At 42.0% G+C, this 23305-nt stretch overlaps 1 protein-coding gene across 7 annotated transcripts in view; it reads left to right on the top strand.

Moving 5' to 3' along the window:
• carmil3 (capping protein regulator and myosin 1 linker 3) overlaps nt 1-23305 on the top strand; it is a 90033-nt gene that overhangs the window by 28484 nt on the left and 38244 nt on the right. For all 7 annotated transcript variants that reach the window (XM_075483812.1, XM_075483813.1, XM_075483814.1 and 4 more), the window contains 7 exons: nt 1271-1346; nt 2517-2605; nt 5853-5947; nt 7026-7112; nt 10754-10863; nt 12583-12660; nt 19994-20070. In XM_075483812.1, coding sequence (XP_075339927.1) covers nt 1271-1346; nt 2517-2605; nt 5853-5947; nt 7026-7112; nt 10754-10863; nt 12583-12660; nt 19994-20070 — 612 coding nt within the window. The remainder of the gene's footprint in view (nt 1-1270; nt 1347-2516; nt 2606-5852; nt 5948-7025; nt 7113-10753; nt 10864-12582; nt 12661-19993; nt 20071-23305) is intronic.

The following is a 23305-nucleotide window of genomic DNA, read 5'->3' as shown; positions in this document are numbered from 1 at the left end:
TGTCAAAAGAGGCGAACTATCCCTTTAAAGTCAAAGTCAACTTCATTGTCAAATCTGTATACGTACAGGACATACACAGGATTGAAATTACGTTTCTCTCAGACTCAATAGTGCAGCGGTAACATTTAACTTAATACTTCAATACACAGCAAAAATAAACTATAGTAACCGGTAAACAGAGTGACAGTACAATGTGGATATAAATATATACAAAGATAAGGAGTGAGGCATGGTCTCCAGTCAAGAATTAGCCATCTAATATTTTTATGAAGATAACTTTCATTATAACAAATGGAAAAGGGCTCAAAGCAGGGCAACTATCAGATTTTTATCAACCAACCTCTTGTGTCTGTGATTTTTGTCATTACGTACTGTACAAGTAACGGCATCGCAGTCCATGACTGAGTGTGACAACATAGAGGTCAAATACATGTTCTGTTGTCAAAATATGAATCAGCGGTGATGATGAAACTTGACGTGTGCATCATCTGTTCACACACAGATGGACTCAGCGGTGTTAGTCACAATGGACTGGTCTGATGGCTGGCGTCAGTAATGAAATATGAACGCAGCCTGAAGCCATTTTACTTCTGAGATAAAAGTGTAACGTCCTGGATTCTGCAAATCTGGCAACAAGACCCTCCCTGGCTACATTAGCCTCTTTTATTCCATCTTTCTCTCTCTGTGTCATCCATTTTTCCTTCCAATCTCTGGGCTTCTTTTTCTATACCTCCCTGTACTCTTTGCTCTTTGCTTCTTGTTTGTCAGATGATATATGACAGATGTAGCAGCAGGAAGGCTTTAGTTGGACCTTCGGGTTTCTGAAACAGTCTCTCCCTCTTTCTCCCTGCAAATCTGTGGGCTCTGTCTATGTCTACAGTGCTGGACATAGTGGTGTTTGAGGTTTGTAGCTGGAATCAAAGTCTGGCTGTTATTGAATAATCCACTGACCCCCACCATCAATCTCCACATCTTCCCTTTTTTTTTTTTTTTTCCTTTCTTATTCTCTGCTTCTCCACTGTGGGTCTGCAGTATCGGTCATCTGTTGGACAGCAGCCCTGCCCACGGTGCTCTCCCTGTCACAGTTATATACTCCTTTTTACAAAACAGGGAGCAAGGAAAAGTTGAACCAAGATAATGTGAATTTATAGATCAGTGATATCAAATATTTTTGAGCAGATGGAGTTTGCTAATTCAACCATTTGAATTTTATATCTAATATATCTGTGTGTGTGTGTGTGTGTGTGTGTGTGTGGTTTCTTCATTACAGGGATTTGGCAGTGATCGTGGCATCCATTGCATACAACACCTGGTTCACCAAGCTGTACTGCAAAGACATGCGCATAGTAATATATTTTTTCCTTCTCATTTGTAAACCTTGTCGCCAGATGTAGACTACCGATAAGTTCATATTCTATTATCATTATTATTATGTTAATTTGCTTGTCATGCGTTGTGTGCTACCCAATTTATTTACCAGCTCAATTAAAGGACTCTTGATTAAAAGCATAAAGATTTTGGACACATGGAATCATCATATCTTAAGTGATGACTGGATGCAGTGTTCACGACAACTGCTGTGTAACATAGCTGTCATTTACACATCAAAGTTAAAGCATTCTATTGAGATATATTTAGCAGGAAGCTTGAACTCTAGATTTTTAGGTTGATTTTTAGGTCCATAAAGTTGGACTGTAGAAAAATGTATGCATAAAATGCAAAAGGCAGCGGAAAGAGAATGATTTTTGACTGAATTACTTACTTGTTTGTATTCTCTGGGTCATCCTGGATCAATGTATCATATCATACATAAAGCATGGAGGCTTCCAGTAATGCTTTTATGTTTTATGTATATAAAGTATACAACACAGCATGCACTCACTGAGAATCAAAGACAGAAATTCTGAACGAGGACAGTGGGTCAAGGCACATCCTCAGTATAGTTTTTGCATCGGTTTAATATTACACTACATCTGTATTAATTATTTAGAATGCACACAAGTTAATGGAGTCTGACTGTGAATTGCTTTAAAATGACTGGTTTACTGTGAAAACCTAAACTGATCAGATGAGGATGAGTTGCAATGTTTTAGTTAATTTAATTTGCTTTTTTTTTTCTGACCTTTTTAAGCTTCCATTTATAACATGCACAGCTGTGTAAAAACTGATCTCAGGCAACTGCACTCATAGTTTCTAATGCATTATTTAGTTTTTATCAGGGTGATTTGGAAATGCCAGATATTCTTTTAGTGTCAGCTTCTATTTGAGGATGCAACAATTTACAAAGGACCTATACCACAGGGAAGTGGTGTGGATTTCTTTTTCTATTTTTCTACTACAACCAACATTTAATAGTCAAAAATTTGAGTTTATTGCTTTGAAATATAGTCTGGAGACTAATCAACAATGAAAATCACGGCCCAGCAATTTAGTTTTCTTTCCCTGTCTAGATTGTCCGTCCCTTTAAACTCAGAACTTTCACTCACAGATGTGTGTGTTTTGTGTTTGTTTGTCAGGGGTCGGAGGTGGTGGACCAGGTTCTGCACACCATCAGCAAGTCGAACAGCCTGGAGGAGCTTACGCTGGAGAATGCAGGACTCAAATCGTAGGTTTCTCTTTCCTTGAAAAAAATCATCAGCCCTGCCTGTTACCTCCTTTAGTTTAATCTTATTTCTTCCCCTTTTTGTTTTTTCTCCTTGCACCTCCACCTCTCAGACACTCATTCACCTCTCATGTCCTTTGACACAGGTCTTTCTCTCCCCTCTCCATCTTCCCTTCCCCGTGTCACTTGCCACCCTCTCCTTTGTCTCCCTTTTCACCTTAGCTCACCTCACTTTACACTTTTCCCACTCTCACCTTTGCTCTGCACTCTTGACCTTTTCCACCTATCTCTCATCCTTTTTCTCAACCGTCTCCACTCTTAACCTCCACTGTTTTGTTAAAGAAAGTTCCTTTGTGCCCGCAAGTATAGTGTTAATCCACTGAAACTGAGCTTCATCTGGCAAGACATTTAATTTTCAGTGCATAGCTCGTATCTTTTAGCAGAGCATTTCCCTTATTTAGCATTAATTGAGAAGAACTTGCTGCCTCACGGCAAGAAGAGTTACTGCTGCATAATGGTGAAGTTTTTATTATTTCCTGGTACTGAAGCTCTTCCATTAGTGAGGGCAATTTATATGACCTTAAATGACCCTCAGTGAAATACACTTCTGGATATGGAATTTTACATGTGATTTAAAAGGATTGTCAAATACGAAATGGAGCACTGAAAGAATGAATGATTATTGGGGAGTTTTTTTTTGCCATATTTCTTTTGGAAAAAAAGAGCTTTTATTTCCTTTGGGAAATGGGTGAGTACCTGCAGCTTGTGAGGAGGGGAGGGGGACATGATTATCAGTTACACTTGCTTGCCCCCAGCCTGTATGCATGCCTAATTTCTACACCCACACACATCCAGGTTTCTGGCAATGCGGCACCTTCCCGCAGGACTGTGCGGTGGTGTGTTATTCACGTTTGTTTTAAAAACATCTCCACAGTGAAACAGTTACTCTGCTTACTCTCCACTGTCTGAACACAGCTTCTTGCATTTGACGCTGATGAGGAGAGGCTGAGTTGGAATGCTGATTGCAACAAACAGTAGCTAAACCAAAGAGGCATTTTAATACACAGTAACTCATATTTCTTTGTGGTTTCTGGCTAGTAAGCTTGTGTGTGCTTTTTGAACTTTCAGGATAAAAAAGAGATTTGAGGAGATGCCACCACAAACAGCCCTGAAACTTGTTCAAGCTGTCCTCCTTTCTCTTTGTGCCAAGTCTCTGGACTTTCACACTGACAAGAGACGGAGAGATTAGAATATGCAGATCTTGAACATTATTAAACATTGGCTTTTAACAGTTACTGTACAGCCCCAGATAAGAAGAACCAATCAGATTTGTAGGATATAAATGGAATACACAAATGCTCCTTTTTGCATTTCAGGATCAGACATTTTGAAGTTGTTTTTTTTTTTTTTTTGACAAAGCTCTTGTCACTTAGTTCACAGAATGATACATTATATTTCCACAGTCTGGAACACCGGAAGGCAACCTTCTGAGGACTTAATTAGAATCCACACAGAGATTTTACAACTCTTCCCTTTAAAACCATGAATTTACAGCTCTTTTCATAGCAACCGGTTTTAAAGTGTGGAGTGAGCAGCCCCTTCAAACCACCATGAAAATGTAAATTGCACTCAGTAACTCATGGAGCACATTATTACCATGTTGTCTGCACTTCCTGATCCTCCTTTTGAGCACAATCTTGCCGCAGGTCTTGTGGGAAACTCGCCCACGCAGCACCGCAGACTGGAAGGCTGAAGTCATGTATACTCAATTCAAAAAGCACTAATTCTTCCCCCAAAAAAACAGCCCCACGAACCCTGGACTTCACTATCGCGCAGTTCCTCTGTGATTTGTTTAAATGTGTAATGATTACAATGAAGAACGGTTTCTTTTATAGGCATCTTTTAACCAAATTATGTATTTCTTAGGGGAAAGGGCAAGTCATCCAACCACAAATTGAAATTCAGAATTTCCAGTTTTTATCTTGAGGCAAAAAAAATCATTTTTAGAAGTCAGATTTTCTAGTCAGAATATATGTGCTGGAAGATGATCATTGGCTCACTTCTTTCTTGCTGAATTTGCTGTTAATTGGGGGAAAAAAAGAAGACGAACAGCGAAAGCTTGAACTTGAAGTTGGATGGAGATAAAACTGAGGGTAGATATTTGTAGCGTGATCTGGGAGTGACAGACTTTCTCCCTGCAAATCTGAACGGCTCATTTAAAGGCACAGGACTGTTTTTTTTTATAGCTTTCGATTTGGAAATATATACTCTGAAGAACAGAAAATAGTGTGTTCTTTCATGATATACCTCCCTTTAAGCCTGTTTTGCAGATAGATAGTAAAGAGTGGAAAATTTATATCAGGCAAAATGTAGTTCAAAGTAGAGTATCTTTATGTATTCAAACATGCCTGGAGTGGTTCTTTAAAGCAGTCATTGTACAATTAATTTGTTATGCCAAATGTGAATGAGCGACCTGTACAAAAGTGTTGGCAAACACTGATGAGCATTAGTATTCGCTCCAAGTTAAGTCTTTGGCCAGGAGACAAACATAAATCCAATATTCTGTCTCCTTTTTAGGTCTGTGAGAATTATTCGATTCCTAAGCTGCTGCATTCACTCGTTGGCTCCGACTGTTTGCAATTTGGAACCCAAGTTTGTTTGTCAGAGCTTTTTCCACCATTTCCTACTTTGGCTGGACATGGGCTCATGCGCGCAGTGAAGGCGAACCAACCACTTAGCTACAATAAGCACGGGGTGCTCAGTGTTTACTGAATTGAGGGAAATTGCAAATAAGCCGGGTAATAATTCTCTGCAGGTGTTCCCGTACAAGCAGCAGAAGGCAATGAATTGGCATGCAAGAAATTTGTCCAGGAAAATTGTTATTTGAATAAGGAAATGAACCGTTTAATAGTAAGGTCTCAATAGACTGAGAGGCTGAACGCTTCCTGACAGTGTTTTTATGCACAAGCACAGCAGACTTGGAACGGCAGCACCTTCGGGCTGCATCTTCTGACTGCTAGTTAAACAGTGAGTGACGTTATTCTGCAGTGCCGTTTTTATTTTAGTGGTAGATTTGAGATTAACCTCCTTTGCATTTCATCTTAAGTTTGCTTCGGTACCAAAAACGACAGGTGTACTGATATATTTGGCACTTGTGGGTGAAACGACGGGATTTCTTCAGTCTTCGATACCAGCACAGAATTCACAGTTTTGCAGAGAATCCAATTTCCCTTTATAACACTGTCTCCAGGGATTTTCCACAGAAGATGGCGTCCGCGCTGTCGGAGAACCCAGCCTCTGTGATTCACTCTCTCAACCTGGCTCATAACACACTCGACAACCAAGGTACAAACTGTGTGAACTCTTTCCCTTCCCTCCCACTGCTCTCTCTCTACGGGCGCCTCGGATTGTTCTTTTGCTTTTACTGCACCGTGGCATTTATTTGCTCTCAAAGAGTTCAAAAGCAAACTGTGTCCTTGATGCACCTTCATTCTTAGGTTTTCTCTTTTTTGTCTCTTATCTGTGTTTCAAGCTGTATGAGAGATCCTTCGAAGAAGACTTTATTCTTCTACCTTGTCACACTCCGAACATCTCACTCTGCACAACGCGCACTTTAATTGTGTCCTCCTTTGTCATTGTTACAGTATACATCCACTGCTTTTTTTGGTGTGTGTGCGTGCGTGTGTGTGGAAAAGAACCAGTGGCAGGCAGTCTGACACTTGTCACTTCTACTTGACTCAATGAATTTGTTGTGCTCACACTCCCTCCCCCCGGTGTGTGTGTTTATGTGTGTGTGAACTATTTTATGATGATTAAGACCAGAAACTAGCTTTAGCCTTCCCTGTCGCAGTAATGAGCGAGCAGTGTTTACACACATTATCCAAAAATGAGAAAGCTGAGGAGATGCAGGAAGCGGTGGTAGACATTACAGTGCAGTGAAATCCATTTTTAAAATATCATCATTATAGCTGCAGTGTGTGTAATAAAACTGCTGAAGTGAAACTTGGTTATGTAATCCGGCCTACCATGAGGTGTTCATACGAGTGCGTTTCCAAAGTGTGTGTGTGAGTGTGAAGTATCTTTTCAATATACATGTGTTTACAGCCATTTCTGTGCCCTCACTGATGTCTGTATGTTTTTTGTGACTTTTTTTCACTTACAGCATTGATTAGCCTGTTTTTTTTCTTTGTCCCCCCCCCCATTTAATGAACCGATTTACTGATTTTTCACCTTCCTTTGATGTAATTAGTTACAGAATCATATCCTTCACAATTGGCCCAAAGTTGTTCGGTTCTGTATTTAAGACTGTTAAGATGTTTAAGAAAAGATAATAATAAATACCCACATTTAACAGGTGTGCGTGTGTGATTTGCGTCAACACAAAAATATTTGTATTGATTGAGTCCTCTCTCTCTTCACACAGGAGTCTCAAACCTGATTCAACAGGTGTGTCGGCTCAACAAGGGCCTGCGTCTCCTCAATCTCTCCAAGACCTCCCTCTCCTCCAAAGGTAGGCACAGCAGCCCCTGGTGGTTGACCTGGCTCACATAAACACGGCTAATTGTTCTTAAATGTGAATTAATTTTTGAATGTGTTCTGATGGGATAGCACAGGGAGGTAAGCTCTCTTGGTCTGAACCCATCTCGGTCCGATCCACAGTCTCGCCCCTACATGCAGTTGCATTTGGGCAGCCCAAAAAAAAAAAATGTGCTGAGTGATCCATCTACCAAATGACAACCGGGTCTGACTCATAAGTCGTTTGATCTGTTATTCTAAATTCCACGTGGGCATTAGCGCGGTGTCCCAGTTATATCGCTTTAATCTCAGAAAATACAGCCATGCGCTAACTCTGGAATAGATCACAAAGGATTATATTGATGCAGTTGTTAATTCACATATTTATAGCCACTTTCTTAAGTCGGTGTAGCACATGTCCATGTGTTGTTGTTTTTTTTGTTTTTTTTATCTTTAGTTTTAGTGTGTCTGTGTGGGTGTGTAACTACAGTAACTACTGCTGCTTGTGAGTTCAGTTGCCGTTCGGAACTCTGGCTTTTGCTTTCCTCCCTTCCTTAAAGGGATAGTTCGCCTCTTTTGACATGAAGCTGTATGACATCCCATATTAGCAATATCATTTATGAACATTTTCTTACCCCCTGCTGCGTCCTGTGAGCCGAGTTCCAGCTGAGTTTTGGCGTCCACGAAGGTAGTCCGGCTAGTTGGCTGGGGCTAGAAAAATAAAGTGTCTTCTTCTCAAAACAATATGTGTTCAAAAGAGTAATACATTTGCATCACAAAATCGTTCTCCAGGAAAAAGTCTGACCTCACATCGCTTGGCGCTATTTTTGCCTCCCTTGATATCATAAGTCCAATGTAAACTGTGCAGACCGAAGTGCCGACCGAGCAGTAAACACCGTAACAGGTGCGGCTATCGCTAGGTGGCTTGACGCATTTTTCTAGCCCCAGCCTACTAGCCAGACTACCTTCGTGGACGCCAAAACTCAGCTGGAACTCGGCTCACAGGACGCAGCGGGGGGTAAGTCAATGTTCATAAATGATATTGCTAATATGGGATGCCATACAGCTTCATGTCAAAAGAGGTGAACTATCCCTTTAACGTCCGACCCCCTTTTAAAGATGGTGCCCTCTGCCTTAGACTTGGGTGGAGTGGTTGGGTTTGGATGCCGGCGGCGGAGCTGTACCTCAAACTTGCCTTCTTGGAGTGTCTCAGGCTTTCACAAACAGATCTCGCATTAAATACAAGGAAAGCCCTCTTCTAAAGGAACATAGAGTGAAACAATGAATGCCCAGGCTGTCAGTGTACAGTATATTGAGTTTACTTTCTACCCTTTGCTGCACAATTTTCCATCGATTGAATTGTCCATTAAATGCAGCCCAACGCCAAACAGAAAGTCGGAATGGACTAACTCCACTCAGGCAGAAATGTTAATGTGAGTTGAGGTTAAGTTGTTTCATGCAGCTGCTTGTAGGTTGGACTTATCCAAGTTCATTAGATGTGTTCAGCATCACATAGCAACAAGATCCTTATTAATGTCAAAGCGAGTGAGCATCATTTCTGCACGTGGCACAACAGTCGTAACTTCATTAACTGCTTCTAATTAGAAGCCATGTCAACACAGAGACTGGCTCAATTAGGATCTAATGGCAGTTGACACGGTGTAGAACTGTTCATTAGTTACAGCTGAATCAGTATTTAAACAGCAGATGTCCTCAGGTTCAGTCCATCACAGCTGTGGAGATATTTTTATGGTTTGTCCTTTGTTAGAGCCTGTTCCAAACCTTCTTTCTTTTTTAAATCTTGCAGGCTGTTTGTATTGCGCATCACTGTGCATATATGTGCATTCATACTGCGACATGACCTCTGTAATCATTAATGTTGCTATCACAATACGACCACAGTTACTATGGTAACGGTTAGAATGTAATACAAGCAACCACAGTTCCAATTGTTCAGACACATGGACAGAATTATCGGTATGTGCTGAGGAACTTTATGTGTGATCTTCTCCTCAAAGGCACCTCAATATCCTGCGATGTTTAAAGGACCAGCTCGCACAAATAACTAATAATGAATATTAAATATCTCATCTATTCATCCAGTTAATAAGTAGTTGGTCGGTAATTGCTGCCACTTGATTCAAGAGAGGGCCATGTTGGTGAGTGTAGGTCGGTTTCATATTTTAAATGTATTCATGTATGACCGTATGACTCTTTTATATATATCTTGATATTGAGCATATTGAGAATATGAATATTTTAAAGCAAAGCAAGAAAATGGCAAGAATGCTTTGAGAAAATTTTTGGTTTTTTGTCCTTGCGTATTGAAAAGATTATATCACGGAAAAGTACGCATTCTTCATTTTTTTTTTTGTTTTAGGTAAAACATATTCAGAGGACAAAGTGAATAGAACAAAATGAAGAGACTCCACTTACGCATCTGAACTTTTTCTCTTTTCAGCTCCTGTAGTTACTGCGGTGTGTCGTTGCTTGGCCGTTTGAATGAGGACGTGTTGACTGTAACCATGAGGCTCAAAGTCAAATGCACTATATGTCACAGACGATGACCTTGATACCCTGTTAGTGTGTGTTATGAATGGGAATAGGTGCAATTTTAAAAGCCAGTGGGTTGACACGGTGATTCAGCGGGAGTGCAGTGATGGTGCCGACCTTGAGTGGTGGGTGTTGGTGTGACTTTGCGGAGGCTGAACACTTCTTTTTTTTTTTTTTGTTGAATATTTATAGATCTCTCCCCCTCTCCTGCTCATTTTCTTGTGTCTCTGATACACTTCCACATGCGCTGAAACGGTTTTGCTAGAAATATATATGCATAGGTCATCTCTTTCTGTCTGTCTCACACACACTTGATAGTATCACGTAGACTGGATGGCTTCCAAATGTCTACTCTTGCAGCAGAATCAAACAGCTGATGGATAGATTCCGGGGGAGGGGGATTAGACACCCTGTCCCCTTTTCCCCTCATTTCCCTCTTAATCACTACAAATTAGGGATGAAGAGCTTAGTGCTTTGTCAGCTTCTGAGCGACCCATGCGGTGGCTGGATTCTTCCACACATGCCCTGCAAAGCAACAGAGCAAGAGTTACACGCTTCCTGATTTTAATCCCTGCTGCATCGGAGAGCGAACAGGACACTGACCAACGGTGGTTGTGGACTGTTTTTGTTTTTCAGAATGTTTTTCTATTTCCAGAAATCGCTCCCGTGTTTGCACTGTGCACAAACACAATCCTCCACCTGCCGCAGCGTGCTGGTTTTTTGCATTAGCGTTGCAGAGTAGAGGATTTTAATGAGGGGCTCCATCAGGCCAGTGGGTGTAATTGTTTGGTGAATCGGGTTTGGGAGAAGTGTTACTTGCCTTGGGTTTGAGTGTTCACTCGGCTTCTTCTGTGAGCTCTTTTCATGGAAACCTGCCACCTGAGCTCAGTTTTTTTTCGGCTCAGTTATTTTTTTCTGTCGCTAAGGTTGCTTACCATCTTGGATAGCTGTTACCTTGTCATCTCTAGAGCCCACTGAGGGGGGGAAAAAATAAATAAATCATGTTATCAAGTGATTGAATGGCTCAATGACACATCCCTTCCCCTCCTTTTCTTATCGTTTGTCATGTCTTCCTTCCATTAGGCGTTGTGTCTTTGTCCCAGGCTCTGTGTTCAAGTGATGACTACTCCAATTCTCTGCTGCACCTGGACCTCAGCAAAAACCCCGGGGTTCTGTCTGGAGAGGATGCCACAGTAAGTGACACTTAACACGCACGGTAAGGAAAAGTTTTCCAGCAAGAAAACACTTTGCTCGGCACTTTGCTGAGGTGGAAAAGTTGGCCTATCGATTCAAGTTGAATATTAAGTGTAACAGAAACGGATTCGGTGAGTAAATCATTAAATAAGCTTCCACTGAGCAGTCCTCAGATTAGTAGCTGAAACTTAAACTATGTGAAACACACAAGTAAAACATGCCATTTACATTTTTCTTATGTTTTCAGGTTGATTGGTGCTTATTTGACGACATTGGCTTCTTTTGCACTCCCCAAATGCTTAATGGGAACTGACTGGAGAGTCGGCCCCACATAATACTTCCACCCGCTGCCAGATGCCATTGTAACAAGAAAATTAGTGTTTTCCACTTCACCTGTCAGCTGCCAGCTGCCATAAAGCTATGGCTGATTGGTGTATATAAACCCATTGTAAAACATATGTGTGCAGACATATTGACCCTTCTTTGCAGGACTGTTCAGTCTCTGTCGGGTTACACAGTGGGAAGCATTTTCAGGCTCTGATTCTCCTCAACACGCTCGGTTTTGTTTTCATCAGACCAGGGGGCCTGTTTATTCTCCCACATGCCTTCTGGCAAACCTGAGAGCTGAGTCTTTTTTTTAATGAGGGGTGTTTCTCTTTTACATTCTCCCCTGAAAGCTTTAAAGGGGAAGAGTCCAGGCAGGTGCTACCCTGCACACTTTCTTCAGTCAGATACTCTGAAGCTCAGCTCTGCCTGAAAGTTTCCTCTGGTCTCTTGGTGGTTCCTCTCACCGGCTCGCTAACTTTCTGAGTTTGGTCTGTTTGAAGCGGAGTTACAGCGGTCACACTCATTCCAATTCTTAATATTTGAACTTTTCTACAGGGGACAGTAGATAACTTTGAAATGTGCCCCCTTATTTGTGTGTTTCAGTCACATTTTAGCAGAATTGCTTGGAAGTTTTGCCATGGTGCTAACTAACCAAAAGTTGGATGAGGCAAATAAATGTATACGACATCAATTCCGAACAAAAGTTGTTACGCTGTGAATAAAAACAGAATGCAGTGACTTATAAAGCTCATAAACCCATCATTTTCTTCACAATAGAACATAGAAAGCAGATGTTGAAAGTTAGACATTTTACTATCATCTTGAAGTTTTTGCCAGCAGCCCGTCTCAAAACAGTTGGGGTGAGCTCGGTCAACAAAACAATAAACTAATTGTGTATAAAACAAGAGCACCTTAGAGAGACAGAGTCTCTCAGATGTTAAGATGAGCAGGGGTTAAACGGTCTACATGGAACTGTCTGCAAATCGTCGTGCAATTTCAGAATAAATGTTTTATAAATGGGGCTGGAATAGAAACATCTGGACTTACGTCCGTCTGCAGTCAACAGATGTTTTTGGGCAGAGTAAATGTGATTATTAAGATGTTTGAATACGTATAACTGCCATAGATATTCCAGCAAATGTATATATATATTTTTTATTTAAGATTTAAATGCATTCAAAGAAATCTGTTTCTATAGCGACATCTATAAGGCTTTTCTTTTGAACGGTGTTAAAAAGCCACATTGGATTCACTTTATTTTAGCGTTTTGAAACAAAACATGAAATATTTAAAGGAATGTGAATATGTTTATTGGTATTGTAGCATTTTGGAAAGGTTACTATGACAGATGTTCTTTCTCTCTCTTTTTTTTACTTATTTTTTTTACGCAGAACCTATACCTGTTCCTGGCCCAGCCCAACTGCCTGGTCCATTTGGACCTGTCGGGGACAGACTGCACAGTGGACTCGGTTTGTACTCTTGTCTTATACAGTTACTATCCACCCATCGCTGTCTCATCTCATCCCCAAGTTGGGATTCAGGCCAAGAAACAAAGAGGATAGTGTCCTGAATGTGAATTGCCCATCATTCAAAACCTCAAATGACCCTTTCTTGGAACTCTTCAGCGTGCAGTGCTTTAAGTGATGGTGAATGCTCTGAGGAGGCATTGCAACAGTAAGGTATAGCCTCTTATGAATTATACAAAGGTTTGTTAGGAAAAGCATGCAGTGTTTGTTTCATGGATTGATTGCCACATCAGAGAGTGACTTTGCTGTGTTACTACTGTATCTAAATTAAGCATGTCTGTGTGCTAGTATGATGATAGCGTATCTTGCCACATTAGCAGGTTGGCTAACAGCTGTGGGAACGTCAGGGCTCTCTTTCTGTCTGAGAAGTGTTCCGTGACTGCAGGTGAATGTGTCCGCCCCTCCAGGTTACTGCTGACGGGAGCTTCTCTTGTTGTTTCACTGTGAGTGTACGAGGCTCAGCGGGAAAATGTTAAGTTCTAACTGTACTCGGGATGCTTTTAGTCTTTGTGTCTTTTTATAGAGGATGCTGTACTTTGTGAAAAATGCCGGCTGAATGGGAGACAGCTTTTATTGGTATTTGTTGTTGCTTCTATTTTGCCAGTGGTGTATTGATCCTGACGCACAGTAGGAGGCATCAAGCTTAGATAGAGCAGATAAATCTATATATATATTTTTGTATTGTTCCCTCCACTGCAGGGTCAGTGATCAGTCTGAGCAACAGATAAACCGTGAACATGGCTCTTGCTCAGGAATGCCCCAGTTGAGGCGTCGTCTTAATGCTCCACTTTATACTGCACCACACTGTACCGGGATGATGCCATGTCAATGTAATCTGGCACGTTCATTTTACGGCACTTCATTATATTTTGAAATCATAGTTTAGAGCAGTGATTTTGAAGGGGGCTTTTGTTGAACTGCTCTCATTCACATATTTCTCTTTTTCTTTTCTCACGAGCCAGAAAATGTGACTGAAAAGCCGCATATTCGTCAACCAACGGTCATTTAAAGCATTTCCAGACTGTCACTCTGCTCTAATAAAATCCAGATTTTAGAACCGCAGTGTCCTCTGACAAAATCCCCGCTCGGGTCATTTGAAGACGACGTCCGTGCAGTGAATTCAGCTCTGCTTAGATGTGCGATGGTCTCCCACAGAGAAAGAGAGTTTGCTGTGATTCCTGTGCGTTCTTCCCTTGCTGCACTCCACCTCACCTGAGCTGCTCAAGCAGGAATCATTTTCAATTCCCTTCTCTTAATCGGGGCCAAGAACTTTGTTTTGAATTACATGGAAGTCGCTGCTCTCGTTTTGTTTTTGTTTTGTTTCTTTTGACAAGTTCTCAAACGTGCTCCCCCTCAGAGGGCAGAGTTCCCCCTGGGAGACATACATCACGGTGTGTTTTTCTAATTGCCATTTATTCTTTCAGAGTGGAACTGTCTAAGGGGGACTGTTTTTTTTGTTTTGTTTAGTTTTTTGTGTTGGCTTGTTGGACTGAATTATTAATAACTTTCTGTTTTTAATCTCCACCAACGTTCAGGCAAACAACCCATCCGTCGTTTGTGTGATGGATCGCACTGTCAGGGAAGAGCTGATAGTTTACCCTCTCACCTCTGATGAGACGCTGCTTAAAGTCTTGAAAGACCAGGGTTTGATTCCTGTCGTGTTGCCGTCTCATACCCAACAAACATATTTTCATCATTTTCTATTTGGAGTAATTGGGTCCCCCCCGCACGGTCATTCTTACACTCCCCACAGCTCTTTATTTTGAGAGTTGGCCATATCTTCACTGCTTGATTTGAAATGCCCATTGATGGATGTCGGATGGCTGCATTATGTCACATCGATCATATAAGAAGGGAAACTGTATGTGGCTCAGCATACTTGATAGGAAGTTCTCTGAGGCTTTCTCCTATTTTTTTACTGTGAAACATGATCAATATGCACGATAACACATTGAAGAACAGTAAGTCATTTTTTTTTTTTTTTTTTCCTGGTATAGCCCCAGCATGACTTTGATTCAGTGCAATACAATTGCACTTCTTATTGCCCATTTAGTCCAGCTATGGGGAATTAGTAGACTTCTCTGACAGATGAGCTCTTTCCGCACACACTTTGTCAGATTGGTGGGAGCCTTGGCTGCTGGAGCTCGGAGGCATTAACGCTTTCATGTGCAGGAGCAAAGAAATAATGAAGGAAATGAAATCGGTGTTCTTATCCTGGAGAATTGTCCACCGATGTGGACTTCATTTGAATAGCTGCTCACTTTGGAAGCGGATCTGAATCAAGACTTTTCAACATGCTGAAATGTTTGGACACGAGACTCAACCTCAAGCCCTTGATTTAATTGTTTTTTTAAAGTAGTGGTGGAGATGTTTGATGGCTATAAGTAAATCACTGTTTTAGCTTGAGGTCTAATACATTTCTTCCTTCTCCACTAAAGAGCCCAAAACTGTGGTGAGAATCTTTATTTTTACTGTCCTGGTCTATCTGAGGAGATGCAGACTGCGAGAAGTTGAAAAAACTAACCGCAACATTAAAGGGATAGCTCGCCTCATTTGACATGAAGCTGTATGACATCCCATACTAGCAATATTGTGCATGAACATTGACTTACCCTAGACCAGAGGTTACCAACTGGCGGACCGCAAAGCCGTCCCATACGGACCCGGACCTAACCGGCCAAAAACAGAAGGTTATGATAAAACCTGACGGAGCGCTTCCATTTTAACCGACGCAGCTTTTGTAGTCTTTACGGTAGCAGTTTAGCTGGTGTGGAAACGCACAGACCAATCCCACGTGATACTACTCAGCCAATCAAGTCATTACAAGCGGTAAACATTGCGAACCTACAGTGCAGACAGAAAAGAGTTTTAGTCAAGTTACACCTGAAAAGACGATAGATAGCATACAGTTAGAGAAAACAAAGGGAGATATACAGACGACTGACTTGAAGAAAGTTGAGAAACAGGAGTGAGACGGACAAAGGGAGAGAAACAGGAGTGAGACGGAGAAAGGGAGAGGAACAGGAGTGAGACGGAGAAAGGGAGAGAAACAGGAGTGAGACGGAGAAAGGGAGAGAAACAGGAGTGAGACGGACAAAGGGAGAGAAACAGGAGTGAGACGGACAAAGGGAGAGGAACAGGAGTGAGACGGACAAAGGGAGAGAAACAGGAGTGAGACGGAGAAAGGGAGAGAAACAGGAGTGAGACGGAGAAAGGGAGAGGAACAGGAGTGAGACGGAGAAAGGGAGAGGAACAGGAGTGAGACGGAGAAAGGGAGAGGAACAGGAGTGAGACGGAGAAAGGGAGAGGAACAGGAGTGAGACGGAGAAAGGGAGAGGAACAGGAGTGAGACGGAGAAAGGGAGAGGAACAGGAGTGAGACGGAGAAAGGGAGAGGAACAGGAGTGAGACGGAGAAAGGGAGAGGAACAGGAGTGAGACGGACAAAGGGAGAGAAACAGGAGTGAGACGGAGAAAGGGAGAGGAACGGACGACGGAGCCGGAGAAAGGTAGAGAAAATTAAGTAACAAATGGCGCTCTCCAAAAAAAGAAAAGTGGACTGCGAAAATAGAGCATTTAAAGGCGGGGTAGGGGATCTTTTTCTGGAACTTTTTTTTACATATTGCTTGAAATACTCTTCACACCCCCATTGCAACCAATTAATTAAAAGTTTTGACACAAATATGAAAAGTTTTAGTGGCCTCTAGAACGTACAATCTAGGAAAAACAGTATCCAATCATTGTGAACGGACCGTTCACAATGATTGGATTCTGATGCCGTCTATCAAACTGCAATCTGCTCCTCCCTCCCCCTCCTCCCCCCCCCTGTGCGCGTACCCTGCTCCATGAACGAATTACACGTCCAGAAGCTTGGCAGGAAGCTAAACTAGAGCCAGCTTGGCTAGCACCTAGCATTATTAAACGTATAGTTAGCATAAACTAAATACTAAATACGGCAACGATCGATGCTTGCTGTCAGAACAGCGCTCGTGCACCTTCATGCTCGTGCGCGTTCATGTACTCTAGAGGCGTGCCTTCGGGGGGAAAGTGAAGAAAAGGGTTGGGACTTTTTACCGGTGTATTTTCAAAATGCAGCTTCGCTGGACTCAAAATCCAGGATCTCCTACCCTACCTTTAATCCGGAATGGACAAACTCGTTTCTGTTCATACTTCCCACTGGGAGCATTAAAGCAGTGTGTCTCATATGTTCAGAGACTGTGGCACTTATAAAAACTGCCAATGTGAAACGCCATTATGAGACAAAACATAAAGGTTTTGAACAAACATACCCACTCAAATCTGAGGTGAGATCACAGAAAATAAGTGGTCTCAGAGCCCAATATGACCAGTCCAGAAAGCGTTCTGTGAAGACCTGTTAGGTGTCACTCCCCTTCAGACCAGTACAAGAGGAGAAGACATCTACCTGGCCATAAAGGAGATGTTAACAAAGAGAGGAATAGAGCCAAAACAAGTGGTTTCAATAACCACAGATGGAGCCCCTGCTATGATCAAGAACATTATACTTATCTGCAGTCATACATACATGTTCAGTTCTATGTTACGTGACAATAAATATTGACAAAAAGTTTTTGAATTGTACTGAATTCATTTGATTTAACCGTCAGGTATTGATTACATGCAGATGTTGATACAACTACTTGGCTACTTAAATATATGTCACACTAAACTTAAATATATCACACTAAATAGTTAGACATTATGATCTTCCGGACCTTTGCTTCAAGAATTTTTGTCTAACTGTACCTCTTTAAATTTTAGTTGAATACCCCTGCCCTAGACTTACCCATGCTGCCACCTGCGACAGCCGCACCTGTTTCATGGTGTTGACCGTGCAGACCGAAGTGCAGACCGAGCAGTCCCCTGCTTCCGAGCAGTAAACAGCGCGCAGTTATACGAAGGTAGAGAAAATAGCGCCAAGCGATTGTGAGGCCTGACTTTTTCCTGGAGAACGATTTTGTGATGCAAATATATTACTCTTTTGAACGCATATTGTTTTGAGAAGCAAAACGCTTTATTTTTTAAGCCCCAGCCAACTAGCTGGACTACCTTCGTCAACGCCAAAACGAGGCTGGAACTCGGCTCACAGGACGCAGCGGGGGGTAAGTCGATGTTCATGCACGATATTGCTAGTATGGGATGTCATACAGCTTCATGTCAAAAGAGGCGAACTATCCCTTTAAGACCACTGACAAATAAACAGTAGCAGAGTAAATGATGTCTGATTAAAATCACCTTTCACAAAGTCCATGATCTGAAATAGATTTTTTGCTGCTGACATGTAAGATGAGGCAGAGACACAGTATGAAGTGTATACAGGACTGTTATGGTGACGCTCTTGAGTGGAATTAAGCTACGTATAATATAACAACATGTTGCTGTATGTAACGCTGCTTTCTTTTTTTGGTAAAAATGGATAAATATCCGGGACAAACTGCTTCCAACAAAGGCTTACAAATAATTGTTGTTTTTTTCCATTAGCAGATTCCTGATATTCAATTCAATTCAAAAATACTTTATTTATCCCAGAGGGAAATTAAATGTTGATGTAGCTCAATTAAATCAAGGAGTTATTATAGATGCTGATGGCTGTGGGCAGGAATGATTTCCTGTAGCGGTCCGTTTTGCATCCAAACTGAAGAAGCCTTTGACTGAAGAGACTCTGTTTTCCGATAACAGTCTCATGGAGAGGATGTTCAGGGTTGTCCATAATTCTCTTGATTTTCTGCAAAATCCTTCTTTGCATTATTGTCTCCAGAGGTTCCACAGTCGTCCCCAGAACAGAACCAGCCTTCTTTATCAGGTTGTTGAGTCTTTTTAGGTCCCTGGTTCTGATGCTGCTGCCCCAACAGATGACGCAAGAGGAAATGACGCTCTCAACAACAGACTTGTAGAATATCTGCAACATCTTGTTGCAAACCTTGAAGGACCTTAGCTTCCTCAAGAAGTACAGTCTGCTCTGTCCTTTCTTGTAGATGACTTCACTGTTGTGTCTCCAGTCCAGTCTGTTGTCCAGATGAACACCAAGGTATTTATATTCCTCAACCACCTCCACTTCTTCTCCCATGATGGAAACCGGGTTTGATCTGACCCTGTTTCTCCTGAAATCTAAAATTATCTCCTTTGTTTTGTTAACATTCAAGATGAGATGATTGTTCCCACACCATGCCACAAAGCGGTCCACCAGCTCTCTGTACTCAGCTTCTTGTCCATCTCTGATACACCCGACAACTGCAGAGTCATCTGAATATTTCTGTAGATGACAGGAGTCTGACTTGTACTGGAAGTCTGAAGTGTACAGAGTGAAAAGGAATGGTGAGAGTACAGTCCCCTGTGGTGCTCCTGTGCTGCTGATCACCTGGTTAGACACACAATTCTTCAGTCTGACAAACTGTGGTCTGTTTGTCAGGTAGTCATTAATCCAGGTGATTGTTGAGGCCTATATTGTCAGCTACTTCCAGCTACTTTTATATGCAGCTCAGGAGTTTAGTCCAGTGGTGTCATAAGATGCATCTGAGGTGTTTTGTCATGACTGACTGAAAAGAAAAAACGAGTGACTTTGATTATGATTACACAGTGATCATGTAGTCGCTGTGTGGAACACCGTGGACTCGAAGGCAATGATTACTTTGTGCACTTTTTTTAGACCTCTTTGAAAGTGCATTAATTAAGTGCACACGACAATGCATTGTGTTCCTCAGGGGTTGCAAAAGGTCTTTCTCAAAGAGTCCTGACACACAGTATGTGGTATTTGCTGCTTTGTTTGTACACTGGGGAGTTGTCTATTGGACACTTGTTTTATTATATTCTTCTCTGATACATATTTCGTGGAAATCGGACGTCGGATATTAAATCTGCTTGTGTGTGATTGTGGAAACTGAAGTGTACAAACAATCCATTATTTTCTACAAACAGCTGCTATATCACATGAAGGATGAAATGAATGTTGGAATAAATGGCTCTGGCTGTTTTGTTATGATTTGACAGGCAGTAAACGTCTTATTCTGTTCTTGTCTGTTGTTCAGACACCCCGTCAAGCCTTGAATGTTTCCTCAAATAATGCTTGCATTATACATCAGGGGATGCATTTATTTAAGAGCCTTTGACACAAAAAGGAGCAGTTATTTTTCTTTTTTGTTCCCTCGTTTGTTCGTGGGCGTCGGCTTTGATGACAATTTGCCGAAATAACTGTTACACAACACAATCACATTGGCTTCGGTGAACCAATCCCATCCATTAATCTCTCTGTGTCTCTGCCAGTTGTTCGGGGCCTTGCTGCGTGGCTGCTGTGCTGACCTCTCCTACCTGAATCTGTCCAAGAACTCCTTCTCTCACAGGTGGGCATTCATCTCAACCGTAAATCCCTCTTTTCTATATATAAAAAAATAGAAAAGCCACACAAACACTTTTTTTCCCCCTATGACTCAGCCAAATATCTCTGGAGGAAATCCAGCGGGAGGGCTTGAAGAGCGACCGTCATGATTTGTTTTCTCCTGTAGATTAGTGTTTAGCCTTGGAGCTCGCTGACGGAATGAGAGACTTGCACGCCTCACGTCTCTGCATGTGTGTGTGTTGCCTAGGTTTCTTCTATGCTCACATGTCTCTGTTTGCTAACAAGTTTTCTGTCTGTCAAGCGCTTGTTTGCATGCCCACAAGTCTTTTTTTTATTTATTTCGTTTTATGTTTTTTATGCGTGTCTGTGTGTGTGTCTGTGTGTGTGTCTGTGTGTGTGTGTGTGTGTGTTGGCTAAATGTGTGTCTTTGTTTACGGAGCTAGAAGGCAAGAGATCCTCATCATGTTGTGTCCCACAGGAGCCCAGGAGCTTCCCTGCTCAGCATATTACATTACAGAATTACAGAGAGAAATGGGTGAAAAATGAGGCTAATTTTAGATGAGAATTATTGCTCCAGTTCCCAGCTCCCGTGTCTGCATCATTGCATTTGCTCTTTGTTCCTTTTGTATTTACAGAATCTCTCTATCTGTCTTTATTTTGCATTTGTCTGGCAGCACCTGCTGCATCCATCCACTGTTTGGTTTTTATCTCTCCCTTTCCGTGCCTCCTTCTCCTCTTTCCCCTTTTCCGTACCTCCTTATCACTCCTCCTTCCTCCACCTTTCATCATCTTTTACCACAGCTCTCTCTGCTCACCTTTTCCACGCCTCTGTTCATAGTTTGGCTCACCTCCTGCCAGTCCTCTGGTATTAATTGCGTGCTGGTTCGTTGCTGCCGGTCGGACGACTGCGTTGTTGTGGTGACAGCATGGGGCCTCAAAATTGAGCCGAGCAGATAAGAAAAGTTCGACTGCTGCTCATGAATATGGAATCTACTGCCTCAGACCCCATCTTCACCCACAACATGCGGGCACATACAGATGTCCACATTTCTGAGGGACAGTGAGCAGTCCATGTAGATACTGTTACCCACACAAGCGCATGAGGTTACAAGTTGCTGATACAGCTCTCTGGAGAGTGTTGTGTGACACCACATCTGCTCATGCGACAGCAGCCGTTGTGTAGCTCTGGAGGCTTGACGGGCTTTATGTTAATCATTACAAATGGCCGAAAAAAGAGCTGGTGTTTCACACACTGGGAGGTTATCACTGCAGCACTGACTGCAGCTTGTAATGCAGCTGCCTGCTTTTCTTTGGACCTTTTAGATTTCGATCCCCCCGATTTATTTATTTCTCAATCACATGATTGACTCTCCTTTTTGTTCCCATCTTTATCTCACGCTCCTCTTATTCGGTTTTATTGCGCCGCCAAGTTAACATAGTTTTATCTGTGCGGGGAGTGTGCATGTGTGTGTGCACGTGAGTACGCAGGGTTTGCATTTAACGCCCATCATACATTGTAGTTTGTATTATCAGAACACGACACCTTGGCAAGTGATTCGTCAAGTTCTAACGATCCTCATTTCAGCAGTCAGCTAAAAGCACTGCTTGAGGTCTATGGGTTTTGTCGGGGCCTTTGTTTCTCTGTGTTGTCCTCGTCACTTGGATCCCCATGTTCTGTCTTATAGTTTTATTACCGTTTCTTTAGATTTTGATTAGTTTTCCTTCTGAGCCTTAGTTAGTTTACCTTGTGTTTAATGTCCATCCTGTCCTTATCGAACATCACATTGCAGCTACTGACATGCGTTTATTAGTCATCACATCCCTCAGTTTATGTAGTATCTTATTTCCTTTTTTTCCAGTGTGACATGCATTGTGTCAGTCCTTCCTCCTTCTTTATTCAGTGCCAGCTCCTTCGTATTTATTCTGTTAGCCCTCACTTCCTTTAGTATTTACACTACCAGGTTTCGTTTGCCAAGTGCCACATCCTTTATATGCACTGTATTAGTCCTCACTTTACTTCATTTATGCTACCCAGTTTCTCTTCAGTGCCATATCATCTTTTTTATTTATAGTTTTTGTTTTTCATTTCCTTTGCTGATTTATTTATTTTTATTTTTCTAGCTACTGCTGCATCACTTTTTGGTTTAGTTTAATACAAGTTCATTCTGTTCTGCCTGTCTCATCCTGCACCTGGGCCTTCTTTTTAACCCAACTCATGACGCTGGGATGTGCACACAATGACAAGAAGGGCGCGCAGTGTGTAATGTGTCCAAAAAGGAGTTTGAAGTGAACCCGAAATTGGAACGGCTGAGCGATTAGTCATTATATTCCAAAACAGGAACATTACTGCTCTCATATCTGTGAAACAGCTGGTGCCAAACACATGGGAACGTGGAAAAAAAAAATGACCTCAGCAGTTAGACAGAGGAGAGTTCAAAGCAGTTTTCCCCATAACGATCTCTCTTGGAGCTTTACAGATTTTGTTTTCTCGATAATTATGATTTTCTCCAACTTTTCTGTAATTCTGTTAGGGTGAGAAACTACACTGGTGAGAAAGGCTTTGAAAGAAGTAAAAGGAGGACGGGGAAGTCTTGCACAAGTAAACAACATATTGTCTGCCTAGAGAGAGGCGGCAGATAATCGTTTTCTGACAAAAAACAAACCTCATCTTTCTGCTCGATGAATTCATCTCCCCTTGCTCTCTCCTTAATCCTGCCACTCATCGCTTCATCCGGCTTTTTCTTGACTCTCTTCGTCATCCTCCCCGGTGGTGAATTATTTGTGCACAGAGGCGGAAGTGGCAGATTGGCTCCTTTGACAAGTGTTAAACACAGATCTGAACCAGCACTCTACAGCCATCCTGTAAATGCAGTGTGATCCTCTCTGACTCAGAGGAACGCTGAACATACATGCAGACATACTCTGTCCTTCCTCCGATGACAAGCTAATCTACTGTATTTGCCAAGCAGATGGTTGGTTGATTGGTTAGTTTTACCTTTTTAAGTGGTGACAGTAATAAATGCCAACTTCAGCTCCTCGTGGCGTGTGCTTGATGTAATGCTGAACTAAATGTCACAGCCAGCATCTGTCGGCTTCACCCTCCCCAATGCTTTCCTTTTCGCTTCTCCCTGTCAGTTTCCCTCTGGTCTGCTGCAAACTTCCTGTCACTCTTCTTCTGCTTATCTCGTCCTTCATGTCATCGTGTCCTACTCGTCATCCCCTGCTTCGATCTTTTATCT

This window comes from Odontesthes bonariensis, chromosome 14 (assembly GCF_027942865.1).
Source record: "Odontesthes bonariensis isolate fOdoBon6 chromosome 14, fOdoBon6.hap1, whole genome shotgun sequence".
Lineage (NCBI taxonomy): Eukaryota > Metazoa > Chordata > Actinopteri > Atheriniformes > Atherinopsidae > Odontesthes > Odontesthes bonariensis.
Note: the sequence above shows the minus strand (reverse complement) of the source record. Positions and strands in the feature narration are given on the sequence as shown.